The following is a 26,085-nucleotide window of genomic DNA, read 5'->3' on the forward strand; positions in this document are numbered from 1 at the left end:
TTCAATTCAGAACTTTGGGCTTTAGCATAAACGCTCGCCAGGTATGGACCCTCCGTAGCCACGTTCCTAGCCTAAATTAGACCTCACTTCCATTCCCACTAATGAATCAAGAGAAGTCTGATTGACTAACCCACCAATTAAAACACTGTTTTATGCAAACAATATGGAGACAAGCAATCTGGGGCCTTCGGATACTTAAAAGAGGGGTAGATAAGCAGTCCAGGAGTTGTTGAAGGCTTTCATGGCCGGAATCACTGGGTTGTTGTAGGTTTTTTCAGGCTATATGGTCATGTTGTAGAGGCATTTCTCCTGACGTTTCGCCTGCATCTATGGCAAGCATCCTCAGAGGTAGTGAGGTCTGTTGGAACTAGAAAAAAATGGTTTATATATCTGTGGAATGACCAGGGTGAGACAAAGGACTCTTCTCTGCTGGGGTTAGGTGTGAAACTTTCAACTGACCACCTTGATTAGCATACAATGGCTTGACTGTGCCTGGGGCAAACTTTTGTTGAGAGGTAATTAGATGTTGAGAGGTAATTAGATTTGCCTAGTTCCAACAGACCTCACTACCTCTGAGGATGCTTGCCATAGATGCAGGCGAAACGTCAGGAGAGAATGCCTCTAGACCATGGCCATATAGCCCGAAAAAACCTACAACAACCCAGTCCAGGAGTTCTTCTTTAATCATCTGGGGACAGAAAATCCCTGACTTCAATCTGTTAAAGTACTTATTTCGTTACATTTCTTGAACTGTTCTGATCTATATCAGGTGCTAGTTCCCCCACAATTTGTTTTGGGCAATTGGAATCGTCCAGTTTATGTGGAGGGGAATCAGCTTTCGAAAGTCTTATTGTTGGATAGTTTGCTTGGAGAAGGACCACCTTCTTCCTTAAGAGGTGGGCTCGTCTGCAAGTCAACCCGTTTTTCATTAGCAAAGTAATAGAATGGGAATATGGAATGGTGTAAACCCTCTGCAGGGACCGTCTCAAGAAAATGCGCGCAGAAGACCATCCAATCCCCAAGACTCATGGCAAGGGCCATCTTGATATCCTCTTGTTTGCCGTACACTAGTGCCCGACCATTCAAGTGATGCTTTCTCAACCGGTCTTTGTATTCCTGGGCATTTTTCAGATGAAGCTTGTCCATCTATAAAAGAAAAGCAAAGGAAGAGAGGGGATTTTGACAGCTGCAAACACTGCACATGAACAGTTTGAAACCAAGTTCTGAGACTGATACATTAGATAGGAATGCATTGCATGTAGCCCCAGTGTGTGAAAAATACTATTCTAATGGACATGTATTCACGGCACAGCCCACTGAAACAGTTAAGAGAGTAAAGATGTGATCCTAGAGGGACAGCTGAGTCATATCCTGTGATCCCTGGCATATATGTGAACTTCCTCTTTGCCATGAACTTGCTGTCTGCCTTCTTAGATTCTTTGCCATGGATCTCTCTGCATCTGTAATCCTTTGCCATCCTTGTCCTGTGAATGTCTTCCTGTGTTTGTGGGTATCTCTGTATACTGATAGCAGACCTGTAAATAGTTGTATGTAGCAATGACTGAAGAATAAACTTCCAAAGGAGTTTGGATGAAAGCCAGAGCTCAAGTGTGCTTATTAAAGCTGGTGAGCTAGACTCTGCAGCGTTGTGGAGATTGGAACTAACTATCCCAGTGGCTCTCAACCTGGGGCTCCCCAGATGTTTTGGCCTTCAACTCCCAGAAATCCTAACAGCTGGTAAAGTGGCTGGGATTTCTGGGAGTTGTAGGCCAAAACACCTGGGGACCCACAGGTTGAGAAACACTGAACTAGACAATGGGACTGGACACTGTTTTAACAAGGAGATGCTAATGATTTATGTTTTTATTGATTCCTTGTGGTTTTATCTATCTATCTATACACATAATAAAAGTGAAAAATGTGTATTTGTGTATGTGACGGAGACATCCACTTACACAAACAGCCTCTGGCCTCTACAAACAGGCTATAGTTCCAAGTGCTGAGAAGACTCCAAAGGCACTCCCTCAACTCACATTGCAGGTTATAGTGAGTGCCATGAACATGCAGCCAAACACTGCCAATGTCCTCCCCAAACCATACGACCCTCCACTCAAGGGATGCTTTCATTTGGGGAAAAATACATCCTAGATTTGACGTGTTTCCTCCACCACAGGCAGACATCCCAGGGTTCCTTGTGTGGAATTTGTATGTCCCCGCCCACTGCCTGTATCTTAACCCCTTCCTACCCTTTCCTATGGCACACAGCAAACACAGACGAATTTATCGGCAACTGAACAGACTGGAGGTGTTTTGGGACCTGACTCAACAAGATGGAAGTTGTAGTTCACCTTGCATCAAGACCCCCTTCGAAAATGGATCTGGATTGTCCTTGGCATATGGGACCAGCCCACGACAGATCTGGACTAAACTTGGCACACACCCCAACATGGCCAACTACATACTGGCCTGGTTTGGGGAGGATCGATCCATGATTCTGGGAATTGTAGTTCACCCACGTCCTTATGCATTTTCTAATGGGTGCATTCATTAAAAAATCAAATCAAAAACTGGCATTTTTCTAATAAATACTGTTACTAATTAACTAAATGATATTATCAAACACCTCAAGGTAAACAATGCCTTTTTCAAATAACCTGGGCACCGCCGGGTACTCAAGCTAGTATTATATATTAATGTTTTAATTGTATAAGTGGTATTGTGATCATCAAATTGTTGCCCTGTAAATCGCCTTGAGTCGCCTGCGGGCTGAGAAAGTAAATACAAATACAAGTAAATAAATAAATAACTGATTGCTTGGAGACCGTCCCATTGCACAACTGGAAGAGGCCATGGGAGGAGGAATTCATGTGCCTACCTAGCACGGGTGTTGTGTGTGTAGTACTCTTTCCTCTTCTACCCCCGCAACAGAAGTTTGGTGGATACTTTTCAGGAATGCATTGCTGTTGGTTGGACTAGATGGCTTCATGGTCCCTAAGCATATATTGTTCCTAGTCTCTTACCTTCTCACAGATGTCCTCTTCTGACATCTCCAAGAGTTTGCTTTTAGAAAGCCCTTCAGTGTCCTTGGTCCAATTAAGGTTGCGGTTGCCTCGCTCGAGCTCCATGCGCCTCTTCAAGGAAGAATCCAGATTGACTGTGCAGGGCAGGAAGAATTCGACATCCTCCACCAAGAACATAGAAGATTTGGAGTTTTTCTCCTCAAACTCTTTTTTAAGGAAGTTCTGGAAAACCTCCGGGTCCCCATCCAGCTCCAACTGCTTCTTCAGTTTGTCTTTTAAAAAATCAAATTCTTCCATGTACACCTCATACACCTTCAACAGTGTAGTATCTTTCCTTTCTTGCTCCTCAGAGAAAGCTCCCATTTGCTTGTCGTCCTCAATGCACTGCAAGATCCAGCTTAGTCGGCAGGGCCACTGGTTGGCAAGGACCACCCAGGATGCCACCTTTTGCGGATTAAACTTGTGTGGATAAAACGTCTTCACCATGAACCTGGCCATGACCACAATGGTGTACTTGAGCCTTTGCCACTTGTTGCTGATCACGTACTCGTTCATGTTTTCACCCAGGTAGTCAATGGCGTTGCGGATCAACTTTTCTTCTTCTTCCTTCGTAGTAGGAGGGATGACCACCAAAGGCACCTGGCTGTCATCTCCGCATGTGCCACACAGCTTCTGATCAGCAGATTTAAAGCAACCGCATAGCTCTGGCTCATTAAGGGCCTTAGGCCAGTTCTGCTCTTTCGCATGCTTCACATTTTTCCTGAGCTTAATTTTGTTGTAGTAATATATCTTAGGGATGGAAAAGGGCAGGTTGATCATGCGGCTGAGGACCATGTAGCCGTTGTTGGCCACATAGCTTCTGCTCTCCACACATTCCATGATCACATTCAGGTCGGCCACCAAGATGGAGATGAATGGGGAATCAGAGCCGGAGAGGAGGAGGTTCATCGCCTCAAGGACGCTCATCACTTTATCAGGGGTACATTGGTCCAAGCTGGTGATCTTCAGAACTACTCTGAACCTCTTCTTCTGGACGGTCTCCATGAACTGGAGATAACTGACGATGGTCTTGACTTCCTTCTTGACTTTGCCCATAAAGCCCAGCTGGGCGCTGACATCTGTCCGGTTCATCTTCATCACCAGCTGGGTCTTTTGGGTGAATATTGCATCCCAAACCAAAACGCAGACCTTCTTGACTGTTGAATATACTGGGGCTATAAGCACTGAGCCCATGATAACCTCACTCAACAAGATGATGATTCCAATAAAGGTGCCAAGTGGGACGCTGTAAAGGCAGATGACGGTGACAAGTCCAGCAACCACTCCGCAAATCAGAAGGATTGCAACAAATAAGGGTACATAGAAGTACTTCCTGCAGCTCCAATTCTCGCCTTTGTTCGGTTCCATGATCCGGTAGACACTCATAGGGACTCGACCAAAATATTTCTCAATGCCATCACACAAGGTGGTAATGAGGCCCGCCCAGACGTGATCGGTTCCAGCGTACTGCCAGGCACTAAAATGAATAAATATGTTATGAACGTCTTTCGATTCTAATGTTTGGAAATGAGAGTAGAAGATCATTGTGAATATGGCAGTAACCAGCTTCCAAAAAGTCAGCTGTCCATTCTTCGAGTCACCTCTCTGTTCATTCTTCCAGCAACTGCTCTGTTTCTCATCTTTCATGTATTCTGAAGTGGAAAGAAAGAGCTTTAGGTCACAGATTATGTAGAGGCCTTTTGTTTATTTGTTTGTTTTGGGGGGGGGGGGTGCTGTGAGTTTTCCAGGCTGTATGGCCATGTTCCAGCAGCATTATCTCCTGATGTTTCACCTGTATCTGCAGCTGAGAGACATCTTCAGAGGTCTGTTGGCAGAGAGGCAAGTGGAGTGTATATATATATTCTTGTGGAATAATGTCCACGGTGGGTGAAAGAATCTTTGTTAAAAGCAAGTGTGCATGTTGCAACATTCACACTTGCTCTAAACAGACAAGGGTTCTTTCTCCCATCCTGGACATAATTCCACAGATATATATACACCCCACTTGCTTCACTAGCAACAGAACCTCTGAGAATGCCATTAGCCACAGATGCAGGTGAAACATTAGGAGAGAATGCTGCTGGAACATGGCCATACAGCCCGGAAAATTCACAGCAACCCAGGGATTCTGTCCACATTGTTTTGTTGTTGTTGTTGTTGTTGTTGTTTGTCGTGTGTGCCTTCAAGGCGTTTCAAATGATAAAACTATCACAAGGGTTTCTTGGCCTAATTTCTTCAGAGGGAGTTTGCTCTTGCCTTTCTTTGAGGCTGAGATAGTGTGACTAGCCTACAGTGGGATTCCATGCCCAGGTGGAAATTTGAACCTGCGTCTTATTGCTTCTTACATTTTAATGATGTGCATTCCTCACCCTGAGCGCTTTTGTAACAGAAAAATAGAAAATGCAAATGGAATCCAATGAGGTTAACTCAGAGGATGTGCCATGATGTTTATCTACTGCATCACAGTTTTGAAAACACTCCTATTATTCAGGAGTGGATAGGCTGGATCCAAACAAAATAAACACAACAAGAATAAAGGGTTGCCAGTCATTTTGAGACAAATTGGGAGCGATTCTTTGCCACCTTTGACTCATTTCTCTTAATGCAGAAGAATTGTGCAAAATCCTGTGCAGAATGTAAAGTGTAAACGCCGGTGTATGAGTGTGTACAAAAGCACTTCCTTCCATGAGTCTTCACAAAAAAAGAACTGCACTCACTCTCAACGTTGTTCAATAATTCTTTTTTACAGTATCCCAATGGTACGTAAAGCCCAATCGTCTTTGGCGGCTCAACATCACGGAGAGCCTTGGCTAAGGATTTGCAGAAGCGATCCTCGTGTGCCTTGCATACTGCAGCAGAAATGACAAAACAAAAAATTAAGGTTATTTTAAAAGCAGCTGAGAAAGTGGAATGACAGAGGATTAACTGGGACTGTCCCTGCCAAACCAGTACAGTTGGAGGGTTAAAGAACATACAGGTGAATGCTGGTAACTGAATAACATCCTTCATCGTGTCCCCTTTGGAGGAATAGGATCGGTTTGATCTTTCGATGGCAAGAATAACAACAGGACTAGGTTGCTGTGAGTTTTTCAGGCTGTATGGCCATGTTCCAGCAGCATTCTCTCCTGATGTTTAGATTGCACCTGAGACTAATGGCATCTTCAGAGGTTCTGTTGGAAGTGAGGCTAAATGTGAGAGAAATAAGGTTGAACACTGCGAAAGCCACCCACTACATGGCTACCTGCATCCTCCCAATAGACTCAAATCAAGGAAAAGCTTTATGAGAACTACCACTCCTCTTGGCATCCCCCCAGCAACAGCAAGGGTATCTCTCTGGGCAGCTAGACCAGGAAATCCCAACTGGATGGCTCCTCATGAGGGAAAGTCTTCCTCCAGGGGCAAACCAAGAATGGGCAACGTGGAAGTCCCTGAACAGACTCAGAAGTGGTGTTGGCTGAACAAAAGACAACCTGGCAAAATGGCACTACCTAAAAGAATCCCACAACTCATGTGACTGTGGAGCAGAACAGACAACTCCACATCTGTATGCTTGTCCACTATGCCCCATGTACAGAGGAAGAATTGTTGGAGGCTAAGAACAATGCCGTTGCTACTGCCCGTTTTTGGTCAAAAGATATTTAGCCACCTGTGCTCCTTGTATTTTTATCAGTTTTATACTAATTTATTCAATGCTTTTGATACAAAATAAAATAAATAAACAAGGGTTCTTTCTTCCACCCTGGACATTATTCCAAAGATATATATACATTCCACTTGCCTTATCTCCAACAGAACCTCTGAAGATGCCATTAGCCAGAGATGCAAGCAAAACGTAAGGAGTGAATGCTGCTGGAACATGGCCACACAGCCTGAAAACCTCTCAGCAACCCATTGATTCTGGCCATTAAAACCTTCAATGATACATCGAGCAGCAGAATTGCTATTGCAACTCCAGCTTTATGCTGCAGGAAGCAGCAATAATGAGGAAATAGGATGGGTGAATCCTGGCTTGAAAACGGTCCATGTTTTCAAGATCTAGGTGTCTTCGTAGACCAGAAGTTGAACATGAGTCAAGAGTGTGACGTGGCAGCTCCAAAAGCCAATGCGATTCTAGGCTGCATCAATAGTGATATGGAATTTAGACTATAAAAGTGTGGTGGAAGCTCCTTCTTTGTAAGCTTTAAACAGAGGTTGGATGGCCATCTGTCGGGGGTGCTTTGAATGCAATTTTCCTGCTTCTTGGCAGAATGGGGTTGGACTGGATGGCCCATGAGGTCTCTTCCAACACTATGATTCTATGATTCTACGAGACAATGGATTCAAACTGCAGGATAAGATTTCACCTAAATATTAGAAGGAACTTACTAATGATCAGAACCATTCAATGGTGGACTATGCTACCTTGGAGTCCAATGGAATGTCCTTTTCTGGAGGTTTTTTGGCAGAGCCTGGATACCTGTCTGTCAGGAAGGTTTTGATTCTGCCTGGCAGAAGTATGTTGAATAAAAGATGTGTGGTTTGAATGAAAATGTATGAAAGGAGTGTGGCTGGGGTCTGTATAGAATAGAAGCTGGAGTTTTGGAGTTCGGTGCCATCTGTATGCAGATAACACACAACTCTATTATTCCTTTCCACTGAGATCTAAGGATCTAAGGAAGTTCCCTGGATCCTAGACTGGTGCTTGGCAGCTGTGATGGACTGGATGAGGACTAACAAACTGAAGCTTAATCCAGACAGGCAGGCCCGTAGCCAGGATTTCGTTTCGGGGGGGGGGGGGGGGCTAAAAAATTTCAGGGGGGGTTTCGGGGGGAGGGGGCTGAGTCTGAGTGAAAGAGGGTTTACCCTAGCAAACCTTTTGTATCATTACCCCAATACCCCCATGCATATGGGATATATTGGGTATGGTGATCAGATCATGATATGAATAAACATAACAGTTTAAATAATGCACCAGTAAGGCCTTTTTGCGAACCACCATGAGAATTTCAGGGGGGGGGGGGGTGAAGCCCCTACATGCCTGCAGACAGGGGTTCTTCTGCTCAGTCATGAGGCCAATCGGGGTATAAGATGGCAACCTGTGCTCGATGGGGTTACACTCCCCCTGAGGACGCAGGTCCGCAGCCTGAGGATCCTCCTGATGCTTGAAGCTCAGGTGTCGGCGGTGGCAGGGAGGGCCTTCACACTTTTAAACCTTGTGCGCCAGCTGCGATTGTACCACAAGAAGTTGGACTTGGCCATGGTGGCCCATGCCTTAGTTACACCAAGATTGGAATGCTGTAATGCACTCTATGTGGGGCTGCCTTTGAAGATGGCTTAGAAACTGCGGTTGGTCCAAAGATCAGCAGCCAGGCTACTAACTGGAGCCAGGTATAGGGAGCACACAATGCCCCAACTAAAGTAGCTCCATTGACTGCCAATAAGTTTTCGGTCCCAATTCAAAGTGCTACTTATTACCTATAAAGCTTGGGTCCTGCTTAACTTGAAATTGTTATTTCACTGGTTGCTTATCAGTTAAGACAACTCGCAGGAAAGTTACATCAAACTTCCAACCAGAAATGGACCTTCTTTCTCCATCACCACATGCTACTTTTTTCTGCTGCTCATTTTAACCATATCCTTCACATCTCTCACCTTTTTCATGTATTTTGTACATCTCTCTGTCCTCATCTTGCATGGTTGTGGTCAGCCACAAAATTGTCCAAGGTTGAATGTCCACAGATGCTGTTCCTACCAAAACACGGAGGAGAAAAGTGAATTCTCAAGCCACCACACAATCTAAAATATGTGCATGAATGCAAAGCAGGAAACATTGTGCAGCTCCAATTAAAACCAATGGCTGCGGAAGCAGTTGGTTTGGAAATGGATTTATTGGCCAAGTATGAGCATTGGACTTCCTCAGCTCAATTGTTTGGCTCCACCTCTTCCTGGAGGAGGGCAGTGCTTTCCTTTTCCGTTCCACCATCAAACTTTCTATCAGATGGACGTGAGAAAGAGGCTTGGCTCTAAAGCACTTGATTAAGTTACCTCTCAGCACAAATTCTAAGATTTTTTACCCTTGGGACTCATACTTCATGCCCAGATCGCCCTGGACACCATTGAGGAGACCCAAGCGCCTTCAAACTGGTGGCACCAGAGGAAGGCTTCGTGCCTTCAAATATAGGCCATCTGGATTGGGGCTGTGAGTGTTCAGGCATTTACAGCCATTGGGAAAGAGGGAACTTGGAAAAGCTTCTCAGCTGCAAAACTCCTTGGACCCAGGATTTCAGAGTTTGTAATGTATATTTTCTTTATCCCTGTTGAAACATCAACTTTATGCCTAAGAAAGATAACTCATTGTGAACAATAAATACCATTCCGAGTTATCTGTTGTGTTCTGGTCCTTGGGAGTTCCAGTTTCCTAAAGGAGGGCAAGAAGCAATCCCCTGGGGAAAGATGCCACATCCATGCCTCCTTCACTAAGAGTTATACAGTCGAAAACACAAAAGTACTATAAAAAATTCTACAAACACACATACACATACAGGCAGTTCTGTACAACATACACATTCCTATAAAACATACATTAATCACACATGGGTGCCCTTAGACAAGTCACACTCTCTTAGCCTCAGAGGAGGGAAAGAAAACATCCTGCCAAGAAATTCCCATAATAGGGTTTCCATAGGTATTATTATTATTATTATTATTATTATTATTATTATCTGAAACACAACAAGATGAATCCATAGCAGACATGATCACTCATTATAATTATTTTATTAATATTTTTCCCACAATGTATAGTAGGAAGGTGAGGGGGAAAGGTAGGAATTTTCATGTTATTGTTATGAGTAGTACAGTAGAGTTTCGCTTATCCAACTTTCACTCATCCAACTTCCTGTATTAACCAACACAGTCTGCCTCTTGCCCAGAATAATGTCCAGGTTGGGAGAAAGAAAGAAAGAACGCTTATCTGTTTTGGTGCTAAATTCATAAATACAGTAATTACTACATAACCTTACTATGTATTTGAACTGCTTTTTCTGTTGATTTGTTGTAAAACATGATGTTTTGGTGCTTAATTTGTAAAATCATAACATAATTTGATGTTTAATAGGCTTTTCCTTAATCCCTCCTTAATTATCCAACATTTTTGCTTAGCCAATGTTCTGCCAGCCCGTTTATGTTGGATAAGCAAGACTCTACTGTATTCTTAAAATTTTCCCTTGATATCAGGCAAAAACACCCTTAAAATGCTTTAAATCAGTTTTTCCAAGGACTGGGGGTCTACTTACGTGCAAGAACCTGGTCTCTCTTTTGCTCCTAAGGAACGTTGCCCTCTTCCTCGCCAGGTAAGGGCCTCTCTTTCCCTTCTCCTTTCCTTGCTTTCCTTGGAATACAGAAGTAGACAGGTGCCACAAACAATCTGGCCAACTCCCAGGGAGTTTGTGCCTTTATAGGCGCAGAGTAGATCCTAAGAGAGATTATCAAGACCTGTGGAATTTGGCAGGTCCCTGTGAGAATTGGATTTTGGAAAAGTTTGACTTGTTGTGGAAACAAGAATTGGTGACACAACTTCAGTGGAGACACCTTTTCCCATGACAAGAACCCTTCCAGGAGTGAAGGATTCTTGGGTGAAACCGATTATCTGGATCCATCCCAATCTGGTTTCAGGCCTGGCTTTGGGACAGAGATGGCATTGATTGAAATCTAGAAAGAGAACTAGATAGGGGGAGTGTGTCCCTGCTAGTTCTCCTGCACCTCTCCAGCTTTCAATACCATCAACCATGGTATCCTTCTGGGCTGGCTCTTCTGGATGAGAGCCAATAAATTGAAGGTAAATCCAGACAAAACAGAGGTACTCCTGGTCATTTGGAAGGAGGATCAGGGTGTGGGATTACAGCCTGTGTTAAATGGGCTGCAAATGTGCAATCCCTCTGAAGATGCAGGTTCGTAGTCTGGGGGTCATCCTGGACTCATCACTGACCTTGGAATCCCAGGTGTCAGCGTTGGCCAGGAGCACCTTTGCACAATTAAAACTTGTGCGCCATCTGTGCCCATACTTGGCCATGGTAGTCCACGCCTTGGTCACATCTGTTTGGACTACTACAACGCTCTTTATGTGGGGCTGCCTTTGAAGCTTCAACTGGTTCAGAGATCGGCAGCCAGATTACTAAACGGAGCTCCGCACAGGGAGCATACAACTCCTATATTACAGCAGCTCCACTGGCTGCCGATTTGCTTCCAGGCAAAATACAAAGTGCTGGTTATAACTTGTAAAACCCTAAACGGTTCGGGCCCAGACTATTTGAAAGACCGCATCGCCGTATACAAACCAACATGAGTGCTGCAGTTGGCTGAGGGTCCCTCCTCTCTGTCCCACCCCGTCTCAAGTGCGGCTAGTGGGAACGAGAATGAGAGAGGTTCTTCTCTCCACCTTGAGAACTCCCTAAAATATATACCGTATATATGCAGAAGTATATAGATACAAAGGATTAGTTATGGTGACTTCCGAGAAAAGGCCAGATGGAGGAAGACAAAGGAAAGGGTGATAGGTATGAAGGAGGGAAAGGAAGGAAGGAAGGAAGGAAGAAAGGAAGAAAGGAAGATAAGGATGATAGGAAGGAAAGAAAGAAGGAAGATAAAGGAAGATAAGAAAGGAAGATAAGGATGACAGGAAGGATGGAAGAAAGATAAGGAAGAAAGGAAAGAGGAAGGAAGGAAAGAAAGAAGTAAGGAAGGGAAGAAGGAAAACACAGAACCCTTTTTACTGCTTTAGTTATTGAAAAGTTAGAATCTTTTCAGTGGCTACATCCAAGGTTTCCCTTTTAATGTTGACCCTTGGTATGTATTTGAACATGACGGCAGGCCTTAATCTCAGACTTGGAGGGGAAAGGGTGAAATATAAAATTAATAACAGTAGCAACAATTTGCAGACTCAACTGTAGTAGTCAAACTGAATCAGCTGGTAAATTGAGAGTCAATATCTACATGCACCCTGCCGATTTAATGGGTACATTCAAGTTGGCTTTGTAATGTGGAACCCAAGATGAAAGCAACAATGTCTACCCTAGCTCAGTAGACGCAGGGAACACCGTGGACGGAGAGTATCTGGATTTCAGGAAGGTCTTCCTTTGACAAGGTCCTCCATGGCCTTCTGGCAAGGAAACTAGTCCAATGTGGGCTAAGCAAAACTAGGGTGAGGTGTATCTGTAATTGGTTAAGTGAAGGAACCCAAGGGGGAGATTCTCCCCAATGCTTCCTCTTCATCCTGGAAAAAAGTGAGGAGTGGAGTGCCATCAGCAGGGTTCCGTCCTGCTCAGGATCTTGATTAATGACTTAGATGAAGGGTTAGAAGGCAGGATCATCAAGTTTGCAGATGGGACCAAATTGGGAGGGAGAGCCAATACTCCAGAAGACAGGAGCAGGATTCAAAATGATCTTGACAGAGAGATGATGGGCCAAAACCAACAAAATGAAGTTCAACAGGGACAAATGCAAGAGACTCCACTTAGGCAGAAAAAATGAAATGCAAAAATACAAAATGGGGGGCGATGCCTTGCTCGACAGCAGGACGTGTGAAAAAGATCTTTGGAGTCCTGGTAGGGAAGAAAATGAACATGAGCCAACAATGTGATGCGGCAGCTAAAAAAAGTCAATGGGCTTTTGGCCTGTATCAATAGGAGTCTAGTGCCTAGGTCCATGGAACTCCTGCTACCCATGCTCTATTCTGCCTTGGTTCAGAACACACTTGGAATCACACTGTGTCCAATTCTGGGCACTGGACTTGAAGGGAGATGTCGACAAGCTGAAACATGTCCAGAGGAGGGTGATTCAAATTATCAAGGGTCTGGAGAACAAGTCCTATGAGGAGCAGCTGAAAGAGCTGGGCATGTTTAGCCTGCAGAAGAGAAGGCGGCGGTATGATGAGGGCCAGGGATAAAGAGATGAGGGGAAGTCATAGGGAGGAGGGAGCAAGCTTGTTTTCTGTGGCCCTGGAGACTAGGATGCAATGGAACAATGGCTTCAAACTACAGGAAAGGAGGTTCCACCTGAACATTAGGAAAAACTTCCTGGTTGCAAGAGAGAGAGCTGTGTAAATGTGGAACTCTCTGCTCCAGAGTGTGGTGGAGGCTCCTTCTTTGGAGGCTTTTAAACAGAGGCTGGGTGGCCATCTGTCAGGGGTGTTTTAAATGCAATTTTCCTGCTTCTTGGCAGAATGGGGTTGGACTGGATGGCCCATGAGGTCTCTTCCAACTCTAAGATACTATTCCAGAAATGAGCCATTGTGGAATGCATCAATAGGAGTCTATTCTTTTCCAGAAATGAGCTACTATGAATGGGGGGAAGACGTAGGACTCCTTCTGTGAACTGAATCCCTATATTTATCTTAGGAACTTAGAAGAGACTCAAGGAAGGAATGATGGTGTAAAGAAACTTAATATTACTGCCACCAATTTATATTGTAGCGAGGGAGAGAGCCTATTTCTTTATTTAGGCAAAACCTTTTTGCTCTTATAATGATTCAGTTCCTTCTTTTATATTAGCTGGGACTTTCTGTGTGCTGTTTATTCTTTGTAGAGGCACTGAGACACACACTTCTGTATAACAAAGTAACACAGTTTATTTATAACTTCTGGCTCCAATGCTTGTAGTTAGAGTTTGTGTTTTGTTGCAGTCTTGAGGCTTACAATCAATATAATATACTTAGTTTACTTTTCTGAAATAGACTTTCAATGTTTCACATTCACAAACATGTTACTTGCTTTACACACTTTTGACTGAGATTATTTTCTTTCTTTATGTTCCTAAAACTTTGTCTATATTTAACTAACTACTTCTATATATCAGAAGACTTTAACACAACTTCATAACTGCTTATTTAACAGGAGTTCCTAACTCTTTTCTCTCACAGAAGTTCCTAACTGTCTCTCACAAACAGGAATCCCTAACTCTCTAACTGTACCTCACAAACAGCAAATCCTAACTAACACTTTTGACTCTCTAACTGCCTATTTTTAAACTTTGGCTCCGCCCCTTTGGAATGTTTAGCTCAGATCTCCCCAACTGTCATTTTGGCCTAGCAACCTGTTTAAATCCTGGGCCTAATCTAATCTGCATCTGACCAATCGGCTTCCATATGCAAATGAATACTATCTCTGCTGTTGCTACTCTGTCTGGGGCTATTCTTCCCTATCTGCCATTGGTAAACATAGAGCTATACACCAAAAATTTAACATAGAGTAGCAATTTCGCTACAGATGGAATGAGCCTTCTTTCATGAGTCTCTGTTTGCATCCAAGAACTGAAGTGAGCATTTGTTCAAGTTGCTTCCAAGGAAAATGCAGATTTCCACCCGAGGCCTGAAGGCATCACAGAATGGCATTGTGTTGACTTCCCAGGTAAAAAATAATACCAGGCAGAACCATAAAGGAACATAGCAAGGTCTATGATCCTGGCATTTGTTCCCCTAAAAACAATCTTCCCTTCAAGGGTGATTGGGGCGGTTTAGGTTTATGTTGTTGTCATTGTTGTTATCATTATTATTCTTCATATCCCGCTTTCCTCTCTTAAACGAGACTCAAAGCAACTGGATATTTTGCATACATTTTTGTTAGGGTTTGAACTCAAACACATATGAAATTGCCCACCCATAGTCACTGAAACAGAAAGGTTTCCATGTAGTGAAGTGTTGCTGGATGGGGTGTTTTGGTGCATACGAGAACCTACTATCTCTGCTTCTTCATTGATGATACTGATGATTGATTCTCAGTATCATCAATGATGGAGGTGAGATTTGGTTGATTCCAGCGCAGGTTTCAACAAGCTCCGTTTCGTTGCACCTGCTGCTTTGAGGAATGAAGAATCTCCATCTCAGACACATCTGACAGTATATTATCAGGAGCAAACCAGGGGTACAGTGGTCAAAGGGTATGAAACAAACAGAGTTTTGAGACTCTGTCAGGCTCTGTCCCTCTCTGACTCAAAAAAACAAAGCACACTTTGAAGGAGTAAAGCTTTATTTAAGAAAAAAATAAGGAACAAGCAACAATATCCCAGTAAACTGACAAGCATCTTAAGCATCGCGGGATTTATAGTTTATCTGTTTCCCATTTGACAATACACATTTCTTTCATTAGTAAGGTAATAAAAACATGATCATATGCCCCATCTTTTGCATCAGAAATACTTTGGATCCTTTGACTAACGAAAATCAGGAATTAATCTAAACAAGTTCATAAGATCACGAACTATTCTCTGCTCTGCCATTGTTTTCTTATTATTATTATATTTATTTATACTCCGCTCTATCTTTCCCGAAGGAGACTCAAAGCACCTAACAAGCAGTTTTCTCACATGCTCTAACTTCTATTATACACATATATAATTAAAACAACATTTGTCATATCAATATTATTCGGACATGCATATGAATATAAGTAGCATATTAATTCATGCATAACGTTACCACATTAGCCAATGTGGCTATACATAGCAACCATAAAGAAACACGGCAAGGTTTGTGTGTGTGTGTGTCAGGAGCGACTTGAGAAACTGCAAGTCGCTTCTGGTGTGAGAGAATTGGCCATCTGCAAGGATGTTGCCCAGGGGACATTGCACGGATATTTTGATGTTTTACCCTCCTTGTGGGAGGCTTCTCTCGTGTCTCCGCATGAGGAGCTGGAGCTGATAGAGGGAGCTCATCTGCGCTCTCCCCAGATTCGAACCTGCGACCTGTCGGTCTTCAGTCCTTGCAGAACAAGGGTTTAACCCACTGCGCCACCGGCAAGGTATAAGCATAGGATCCTGGCTGTTGAACCCTTCCTCAGACTTGGGCTAATAGTCCTTCTTGGGCTGAGGTCAGTGGAATAAAAAATGTAACTTTTCTAAAAGTTGAGCAAGGCAGCTTCCTAATTCAAGTGATGGTTCTCCTATCCTTATACCTGTCAGCAGGGACACAGCGGTTTCCAATGACTGACAGTTGATAGGTGTATGAGAAACACCAGAAGTCAATACATCTTCCAACATCAATCAGGAATGCTCCTCACTTGATTTAACCACTCCGATGATTTATAGTTCGCCAAGGACACCTACATGAATTAGAATAATTTCCTTTCCCGCAGTCCAGCCATAAATCCACACCGACAGATGGACCAGCAGCCATAACCCTCTCACAAAAGCCTGTTTGTCATTTTACATTTTTTGAATTAAAGATCTGCAGATGTGTGTGGTACGTATCAGCGCATGTGCAAGCCAGATCTGCAGCAGCGAATCTAATACTATGACTCTATCCTTTCCCAATCCCTTAATGAAATATATCCTTTTCTAATAACTTCTTTATATTTTTATATCCTTTGCTCCCTGCTTTACCCTTATATATCTATATCTAATCTTTTTTAATGATATGATTTCTAACTAAGCAAGCCACAAGGGTCATTGCCTCCTTGCTGACCCCACTGAGGAATTTCCTGGACATCTGGGGCTGGGTGAGATCCCTAGACTAGTGGATCTCAACCTGTGGGTCTCCAGATGTTTTGGCCTCCAACTCCCAGAAATTCTAACAGCTGGTAAACTGGATAGGAGTTGTAGGCCAAAACACCTGGGAACCCACAGGTTGAGAACCACTGCCCTAGACAAAGGTGGTCATCAAAGTCCACTGTGTACATGTACAGATCAGTAGGCGGTTTCCGCTCTAGATCTGATATCGCCGGCTGAAACTCACTCAACTGATTGCCCCAATTGAACTGAGAGATGACTGTGTTCTTCAATTCGGAACTTTGGGCTTTAGCGTAGATGCTCGCCAGGTATGGACCCTCCGTAGCCGCATTCGTAGCCTAAATTAGTCCTCACTTGCACTCCCACTAATGAATCAAGAGAAGTGTTGATTGACTAACCCACCAATTAAAACACTGTTTTATGCAAACAATATGGAGACAAGCAATCTGGGGCCTTCGGATACTTAAAAGAGGGGTAGATAAGCAGTCCAGGAGTTGTCGAAGGGTTTCATGGCCAGAATCACTGGGTTGTTGTAGGTTTTTTCGGGCTATATGGCCATGGTCTAGAGGCATTCTCTCCTGACATTTTGCCTGCATCTATGGCAAGCATCCTCAGAGGTAGTGAGGTCTGTTGGAACTAGGCAAAAGGGTTTATATATCTGTGGAATGACCAAGATGAGACAAAGGACTCTTCTCTGCTGGGGTTAGGTGTGAAAGTTTCAACTGACCACCTTGATTAGCATACAATGGCTTGACTGTGCCTGGGGCAAACTTTTGTTGAGAGGTAATTAGATGTTGAGAGGTAATTAGATTTGCCTAGTTCCAACAGACCTCACTACCTCTGAGGATGCTTGCCATAGATGCAGGCGAAACGTCAGGAGAGAATGCCTCTAGACCATGGCCATATAGCCCGAAAAAACCTACAACAACCCAGTCCAGGAATTTTTCTTTAATCATCTGGGGACAGAAAATCCCTGACCTCAATCTGTTAAAGTTCTTATTTCGTTACATTTCTTGAACTGTTCTGATCTATATCAGGTGCTAGTTCCCCCACAATTTGTTTTGGGCAATTGGAATCGTCCAGTTTATGTGGAGGGGAATCAGCTTTCGGAAGTCTTATTGTTGGATAGTTTGCTTGGAGAAGGACCACCTTCTTCCTTAAGAGGTGGGCTCGTCTGCAAGTCAACCCGTTTTTTATTAGCAAAGTAATAGAATGGGAATATGGAATGGTGTAAACCCTCTGCGGGGACCATCTCAAGAAAATGCATGCGGAAGACCACCCAATCCCCAAGGCTCATGTCAAGGGCCTTCTTGATATCCTTTTGTTTGCTGTACACCAGTGCCCGACCATGCAAGTGATGCTTTCTCAACCGGTCTTTGTACTCCTGGGCATTTTTCAGATGAAGCTTTTCCATCTATAAAAGAAAAGCAAAGGAAGAGAGGGGATTTTGACAGCTGCAAACACTGCACATCAACAGTTTGAAACCAAGTTCTGAGGTTGAAAGTGATACATTAGATAGGAATGCATTGCATGTAGCCCCAGTGTGTGAAAAATACCATTCTAATGTACATGTATTCACGGCACAGTCCACTGAAAGAGTTTAGAGATGTGATCCTAGAGGGACAGCTGAGTCATATCCTGTGATCCCTGGCATATATGTGAACTTCCTCTTTGCCATGTACTTGCTGTCTGCCATCTTAGATTCTTTGCCATGGATCTCTCTGCATCTGTAATCCTTTGCCATCCTTGTCCTGTGAATGTCTTACTGTGTTTGTGGGTATCTCTGTATACTGATAGCAGACCTGTAAATAGTTGTATGTAGCAATGACTGAAGAATAAACTTCCAAAGAAGTTTGGATGAAAGCCAGAGCTCAAGTGTGCTTATTAAGTGAGCTACGATACAAGGTCAGAGGCTGTTATAAAATCTCTGCTAACTGTGATCAAGACTCTGCAGCGTTGTGGAGATTGGAACTAACTATCCCAGTGGCTCTCAACCTGGGGGTCCCCAGATGTTTTGGCCTTCAACTCCCAGAAATCCTAACAGCTGGTAAACTGGCTGGGATTTCTGGGAGTTGTAGGCCAAAACACCTGGGGACCCACAGGTTGAGAAACACTGAACTATGCAATGGGACTAGACACTGTTTTAACAAGGAGATGCTAGTGATTTATGTTTTTATTGATTCCTTGTGGTTTTATCTTATCTATCTATCTATACACATAATAAAAGTGAAAAATGTGTATGCGTGTATGTGGCAGAGACATCCACTTACACAAACAGCCTCTGGCCTCTACAAACAGGCTATAGTTCCAAATGCTGAGAAGACCCCAAAGGTACTCCCTCAACCTACATTGCAGGTTATAGTGAGTGCCATGAACATGCAGCCAAACACTGCCAATGTCCTCCCCAAACCCTACGACCCACCACCCAAGGAGTGCTTTCATTTGGGGAAAATTACATCCTAGATTTGACGTGTTTCCTCCACCACAGGCAGGCATCCCAGGGTTCCTTGTGTGGAATTTGCATGTCCCCGCCCACTGGCCTGGTTTGGGGAGGATCAATCCATGATTCTGGGAATTGTAGTTCACCCACGTCCTTATGCATTTTCTAATGGGAGCATTCATTAAAAAATCAAATCAAAAACTGGCATTTTTCTAATAAATACTGTTACTAATTAAACAATGCCTTTTTCAAATAACCTGGGCACCACCGGGTACTCAAGCTAGTATTATATATTAATGTTTTAATTGTATAAGTGGTATTGTGATCATCAAATTGTTGCCCTGTAAATCGCCTTGAGTCGCCTGCGGGCTGAGGAAGTAAATACAAATACAAGTAAATAAATAAATAACTGATTGCTTGGAGACAGTCCGTCCCATTGCACAACTGGAAGAGGCCATGGGAGGAGGAATTCACGTGCCTACCTAGCACGGGTGTTGTGTGTGTAGTACTCTTTCCTCTTCTACCCCTGCGACAGAAGTTTGGTGGATACCTTTCAGGAATGCATTGCTGTTGGTTGGACTAGATGGCCTCATGGTCCCTAAGCATATTTTGTTCCTATTCTCTTACCTTCTCACAGATGTCCTCTTCTGACATCTCCAAGAGTTTGCTTTTAGAAAGCCCGTCAGTGTTCTTTGTCCAATTAAGGTTGCGGTTGCCTCGCTCGAGCTCCATGCGCCTCTTCAAGGAAGAATCCAGGTTGACTGTGCAGGGCAGGAAGAATTCAACATCCTCCACCAGGAAATTGGAAGATTTGGAGTTTTTCTCCTCAAACTCTTCACTAAGGAAGTTCTGGAAAACCTCCGGGTCCCCATCCAGCTCCAAATGCTTCTTCAGTTTGTCTTTTAAAAAATCAAATTCTTCCATGTACGTTTCATACACCTTCAACAGTGTAGTGTCTTTTCTTTCTTGCTCCTCAGAGAAACCTCCCATTTGCTTGTCATCCTCAATGCATTGCAAGATCCAGCTTAGTCGGCAGGGCCACTGGTTGGCAAGGACCACCCAGGATGCCACTTTTTTCGGATTAAACTTGTGTGGATAAAACGTCTTCACCATGAACCTGGCCATGACCACAATGGTGTAGGTGAGCCTTTGCCACTTGTTGCTAATCACGTACTTCTTCATGTTTTCATCCTTCAGGTAGTCAAGGGCACTGTGGATCAAGTTGTCTGCTTCTTTTTCTTTCTCTTCTTCTTTCTTTTTTTTTCTTCTTTCTTTTTTTCTTCTTTTTCTTTCTTTTTTTTTTCTTCTTCTTTCTCCGTGATGTCCACCAAAGGCACCTGGCAGTCCTCTCCGCATCTGCCACTCAGCTTCTGATCAGCAGATTTAAAGTAGCCACATAGCTCTGACTCATTAAGGACATTAGCTCGGTTCTCCAGCTTTTTCTCATTCTTGACATTTTTCCCGAGCTTAATTTTGTTGTTGTGATATATCTTAGGGATGGAAAAGGGCAGGTTGATTATACGGCTGAGGACCTTGTAGCCGTTGTTGGCTGCGTATCTTCTGCTCTCCACACATTCCATGATCACAATCAGGTCGGCTACCAAGATGGAGATGAATGGGGAATCGGAGCCGGAGAGGAGGAGGTTCATCGCCTCAAGGACGCTCATCACTTTCTCAGGGGCACATTGGTCCAAACTGGTGATCTTCAGAACTACTCTGAACTTCTTCTTCTGGACGGTCTCCATGAACTGGAGATAACTGATGATGGTCTTGACTTCCTTCTTGACTTTGCCCATAAAGCCCAGCTGGCCGCTGACGTCTGTCCGATTCATCTTCTTCACTAGCTGGGCCTTTTGAGTGAATATTGCATTCCAAAAAAAAAAGCAGACCATCTTGAATATTGAACATCCTGGGACTACAAGCACTAAGCCCATGATGACCTCACTCGACACGATGGTAAAGTTGCCAAGTGGGACGCCGTAAAGGCAGATGGCGGTGACAAGTCCAGCAACCACTCCGCAAATCAGAAGGATTGCAACATATAAGGGTACATAGAAGTACTTCCTGCAGCTCCAATTCTTGTCTCCGTTCGGTTCCATGATCCTGTAGACACTCATAGGGACTCGACCAAAATATTTCTCGATGCCATCACACAAGGCGGTAATGAGGCCCGCCCAGACGTGATCAGTTCCAGCGTATTGCCAGGCACTAAAATGAATAAAGATGTTATGAACGTCTTTCGGTTCTAATGGTTTGAAATGAGAGTAGAAGGTCATTGTGAATATGGCAGAAACCAGCTTCCGAAAAGTCAGCTGTCCATTCTTCGAGCCACCTCTCTGTTCATTCTTCGAGTCACCTCTCTGTCCATTCTTCCAACAACCACTCTGTTCATTCTTCATGCTCTGTTTCTCCTTTTTCATGTATTCTGAAGTGGAAAGAAAGAGCTTTAGGTCACAGATTATGTAGAGGCTTTTTGTTTGTTTGTTGTTGTTTTTTTGGGGGGGGGGTGCTGTGAGTTTTCCAGGCTGTATGACCATGTTCCAGCAGCATTATCTCCTGATGTTTCGCCTGTATCTGCAGCTGAGAGGCGTCTTCAGAGGTTTGTTGGCAGAGAGGCAAGTGGAGTGTATATATATTATTGTGGAATAATGTCCACGATGGGAGAAAGAATCTTTGTTAAAAACAAGTGTGCGTGTTGCAATTTAATACTATCGAGTAGCCTAATTGCAACATTCACACTTGCTCTAAACGGACAAGGGTTCTTTCTCTCACCCTGGACATTATTTCACAGATATATATACACCCCACTTGCTTCACTAGCAACAGAACCTCTGAGGATGCCATTAGCCACAGATGCAGGCGAAACATTAGGAGAGAATGCTGCTGGAACATGGCTATACAGCCCGGAAAATTCACAGCAACCTAGGGATTCTGTCCATGAAAACCTTCAACAACACATTGTTTATTTTTTGCTTGTTGTGTATGCCCTTCAAGGCGTTTCAAATGATAAAACTATCAAAATGGTTTCTTGGCATAATTTCTTCAGAGGGAGTTTGCTCCTGCCTTTCTTTGAGGCTGAGATAGTGTGACTAGCCCACAGGTCACCCAGTGGGATTCCATGCCCAGGTGGAAATTTGAACCTGTGTCTTATTGCTTGTTACATTTTAATGATGTGCATTCCTCACCCTGAGCGCTTTTGTAGCAGAAAAATAGAAAATGCAAATTGAATCCAATGAGGTTAACTCAGAGGATGTGCCATGATGTTTATCTACTGCATCAGAGTTTTGAAAACACTTTAATGAAATGCTGTTATTCAGGAGTGGATAGGCTGGATCCAAACAAAATAAGCACAACAAGAATAAGGGGATGCCAGTCGTTTTGAGACAAACCGGGAGAGAATCTTTGCCACCTTTGACTCATTTCTCTTAATGCAGAAGAATTGTGCAAAATTCTGTGCAGAATGTAAAGTGTAAAGGCTGGTGTATGAGTGTGTACAAAAGTACTTCTTTCCATGAGTCTTCACAAAAACCGAACTGCACTCACCCTCAATGTTCTTCAATAATTCTTTTTTACAGGATCCCAATGGTACATAAAGCCCAACCGTCTTTGGCGGCTCAACATCACGGAGAGCCTTGGCTAAGGATATGCAGAAGTTTTTCTCGTGTTTCTTGCGTACTGCAGCAGAAATGACAAAACAAAAAAGTAAGGTTATTTTAAAAGCAGCTGAGAAAATGGAATGACAGAGGATTAACTGGGACTGTCACTGCCAAACCAGTACAGTTGGAGGGTTACAGAACATACAGGTGAATGCTGGTAACTGAATAACATCCTTCATTGTGTCCCCTTTGGAGGAATAGGATCGGTTTGATCTTTCGATGGCAAGAATAACAACAGGACTAGGTTGCTGTGAGTTTTTCGGGCTGTATGGCCGTTTTCCAGCAGCATTCTCTCCTGATGTTTAGATTGCACCTGAGGCTAATGGCATCTTCAGAGGTTCTGTTGGAAGTGAGGCAAGCGGCGGAGTTTATATATATCTGTGGAATGTCCAAATATATATACACCCCACTTACCTAATTTCCAACAGAGTTCTGAATCTCTGAGGCTACCTGCCATAGATGCAGGCAAAACGTTAGGAAAGAATGCTACTGGAGCATGGCCATATGGCCCAAAAAGCTCACAGCAACCCAGTGATTCTGGCCATTAAAGCCTACAACAACACAAAACAAGTGCCAGTAAACACCTCCCAAGCAGAGGATGCCTTCAGGCAACTGAAGCAAGGCAACCTCTCAATGCAGATACCCTCACTGATTAACTTTGCAGCTTCATGGCTACTCAAATGCTAATTCAAGTTTACTTTAATCAGACAAGGATTCTCATTAAAGATCTCTCCAGCTACTACAAAGATGCCTTGAAAGATCTCTCCGGCTACTGCAAAGATAACCACCTGAAGCCTAACTCTGCCAAGACACAAGTGTGTGCTTTCCACCTACGCAACTGTGAAGCCAACAGGAAATTGAAAGTCACCTGGGAAGGTCAAGAGATTGGGTTGTTGTAGGTTTTTCAGGCTATATGGCCATGTTCTAGAGGCATTCTCTCCTGACATTTCACCTGCATCTATGGCAAGCATCCTGAGATGTAGTGAGGCCTGTTGGAACTAGGAAAATGGGTTTATATATCTGTGGAATGACCAGAGAGGGACAAAGATCTCTTGTCTGCTGGAGCTAGGTGTGAATGTTTCAACTGTTTCAGCTTGAACATTGTTTCCATCCTAAGGTGTCACCTTAGATCGAACACTAGCATATAGGAAACACTGTTTAAACACCAAGCACAAAGTAGCTGCACGCAATAACATCCTGCGGAAACATACTGGCAGCACATGGGATGCAGACCCAAAATTAATAAGAGCATCAGCGCTAGCCTTGTCTTACTCAACTGCAGAATATGCCTGCCCTGTTTGGCATAGGTCTGCCCATGCAAGGCAGGTGAACATAGCATTGAATGAAACATGCAGAATAATCACAGGGTGTCTTAAACCTACACCTATTGATAAACTCTACAAGCTAGCTGGTATTGTCCCCGCTGATGTGCGACGGGAAGTTGCTGCTAAATGTGAGAGAAATAAGGTTGAACTCTGCGAAAGCCACCCACTACATGGCTACCAGCCTCCTCCCAGTAGACTCAAATCAAGGAAAAGCTTTATGAGAACTACCACTTCCCTTGGCACCCCCCCCCCCCCCCCCAGCAACAGCAAGGGTATCCCTCTGGGTAGCTAGACCAGAAAATCCCATCTGGATGGCTCCCCATGAGGGGAAGCCTTCTTCCAGGGGCAAACCAAGAATGGGCAGCTTGGAAGTCCCCAAACAGACTCAGAAGTGGTGTTGGCTGAACAAAAGACAACCTGGCAAAATGGCACCACCTAAAAGAATCCCACACCTCGTGTGACTGTGGAGCAGACCACATGATGCCCCTACTAAAGTAGCTCCATTAACTGCCAATAAGTTTCCGGTCCCAGTTCAAAGTGCTACTTATCAAAGTGCTACTTCTGGCCATTAAAGCCCTAAACAGCTTGGGCCCTGCCTAACATGGTGATTTTCAAAATTGTTATTTCACTGGTTGCTTATAAGTTAGGACAACTCACAGGAAAGTTACTTCAAACTTCCAACCAGAAATGGACCTTCTTTGTCCATCATCACACTCTACTATCTTAACCCTTTAACTACTGGTTTTTCTACTGTGCGTGTAGAGAGTGCCACTTTTTTCTGCCATATCCTTCACAGCTCTCACCTTTTTCTTGTGTTTCATATGTTTTGTAGATCTTTTTGTCCTCATCTTTCATGGTCACAGTCAGCCACAAAATTGTCCAAGGTTGAACGTTCACAGATGCTGTTCCTACCGAAACACGGAGGAGAAAAGTGAATTCTCAAACCACCACACAATCCAAAATATGTGCATGAATGCAAAGCAGGAAACATTGTGCAGCTCCAATGAAGACCAATGGCTGCAAAAGCAGTTGGTTTGGAAATGGATTTACTGGCCAAGTTTGAGCACTGGACTTGGGTCAAAATGCCCTTTTAATAACGATGATGATGATGATGATGATGATGATGATGATGTGTTTCTTCCCTGCCTCTCCCCATGGCTTGAGGTGGGTCACAGCACAGTCAAAAACTCACAACTACTATAATAATTCTATAAACACACATATTAAAAGGCAGTTCTGTAAAAGATACATATTTCTGTAAAACACACATGGGTGCCCTTGGGCAGGTCACACTCTCTGTTGTTGTTATACTATGTAACAACATCTGAAATATTTTCTGTTCCTGGTTTGAAAGTGTTACTTCCCATTTAATTGTGCAGTCCTTACCTTGAAAGTAGTCATTCTATTCCAGAAACTTCATTTTTGTGGCAGCCACAATGTTGAATCGGTTGAGACTCAATGATGAGATATTCATTGAAAAACTAGAGCAAAATGTGTTGCATTATGTCCTTCCCACAAACTTTTTCCATGTTTTCATAATAGAACCAATTAGGAAATGACATGGATAACGCAGGAACAAAAATCGTGTTACTATTGTCCAAGGACTGGAGGTCTACTTACGTGCAAGAACCTGGATTGCCTTCCGTTGGGCTCTCTCTTCGCTCTTAAGAAACGTTGCCCTCTTCCTCACCAGGTAGGGGCCTCTCTTTCCCTTGCTTTCTTTGGAATACAGAAGTAGACAGGTGCCACAAACAATCTGGCCAACTCCCAGGGAGTTTGTGCCTTTATAGGCACAGAGTAGATCCTAAGAGAGATTATCAAGACCTGTGCAATTTGGCAGGTCCCTGTGAGAATTGGATTTTGGAAAAGTTTGGCTTGTGGAAACAAGGATTGGTGACACAACTTCAGTGGAGACACCTTTTCCCATGATAAGAACCCTTCCAGGAGTAAAGGATACTTGGCTGAAACCAATTATCTGGATCCATCCCAATCTGGTTTCAGACGTGGCTTTGGGACAGAGACGGTGTTGGATCACCTTGGGTGATGATCTACAAAGAGAACTAGATAGGGGGAGTGTGTCCCTGCAAGTTCTCCTGGACCTCTCAGCAGCTTTTGATACCATCGATCAT

At 43.7% G+C, this 26,085-nt stretch overlaps 2 protein-coding genes across 2 annotated transcripts; both read right to left on the reverse strand.

The window, feature by feature from the left end:
• Nucleotides 1–387: 387 nt before the first annotated feature.
• On the reverse strand, nt 388–25,605 carry LOC132781590 (NTPase KAP family P-loop domain-containing protein 1-like). The gene is made up of 5 exons (XM_067462159.1): nt 25,577–25,605; nt 8,691–8,786; nt 5,777–5,908; nt 3,021–4,711; nt 388–1,146 (listed from the first exon to the last, which is right to left on the reverse strand). The coding sequence occupies exons 2-5, from the start codon at nt 8,731–8,733 to the stop codon at nt 832–834; spliced, it is 2,181 nt and encodes a 726-aa protein (XP_067318260.1). The 5' UTR covers nt 8,734–8,786; nt 25,577–25,605; the 3' UTR covers nt 388–831.
• LOC137095271 (NTPase KAP family P-loop domain-containing protein 1-like) lies at nt 15,055–24,811 on the reverse strand. The gene is made up of 5 exons (XM_067461716.1): nt 24,760–24,811; nt 22,519–22,650; nt 20,304–21,400; nt 19,603–20,229; nt 15,055–17,949 (listed from the first exon to the last, which is right to left on the reverse strand). The coding sequence occupies exons 1-5, from the start codon at nt 24,809–24,811 to the stop codon at nt 17,635–17,637; spliced, it is 2,223 nt and encodes a 740-aa protein (XP_067317817.1). The 3' UTR covers nt 15,055–17,634.
• Nucleotides 25,606–26,085: the final 480 nt, after the last annotated feature.

The sequence above is a fragment of the Anolis sagrei genome, chromosome Y (assembly GCF_037176765.1).
Source record: "Anolis sagrei isolate rAnoSag1 chromosome Y, rAnoSag1.mat, whole genome shotgun sequence".
NCBI classification, from domain to species: Eukaryota; Metazoa; Chordata; class Lepidosauria; order Squamata; family Dactyloidae; genus Anolis; species Anolis sagrei.

What these genes read in the sequence shown, in the direction of transcription:
- LOC132781590 (XM_067462159.1), bottom strand. Translation starts at nt 8,733, where the DNA reads ATGCAAGATGAGGACAGAGAGATGTACAAAATACATGAAAAAG. An exon ending in GTACAAAATACATGAAAAAG is followed by an intron (nt 5,909 to 8,690) that starts GTGAGAGATGTG and finishes TTTCTGCTGCAG; the next exon opens with TATGCAAGGCACACGAGGAT. An exon ending in AAGAGGACATCTGTGAGAAG is followed by an intron (nt 1,147 to 3,020) that starts GTAAGAGACTAG and finishes TTTCTTTTATAG; the next exon opens with ATGGACAAGCTTCATCTGAA.
- LOC137095271 (XM_067461716.1), bottom strand. Translation starts at nt 24,811, where the DNA reads ATGAAAGATGAGGACAAAAAGATCTACAAAACATATGAAACACAAGAA. An exon ending in ATTATTGAAGAACATTGAGG is followed by an intron (nt 21,401 to 22,518) that starts GTGAGTGCAGTT and finishes TTTCCACTTCAG; the next exon opens with AATACATGAAAAAGGAGAAA. An exon ending in AGGACTGCCAGGTGCCTTTG is followed by an intron (nt 20,230 to 20,303) that starts GTGGACATCACG and finishes AGAAAAAAAAAG; the next exon opens with AAAGAAGAAGAGAAAGAAAA.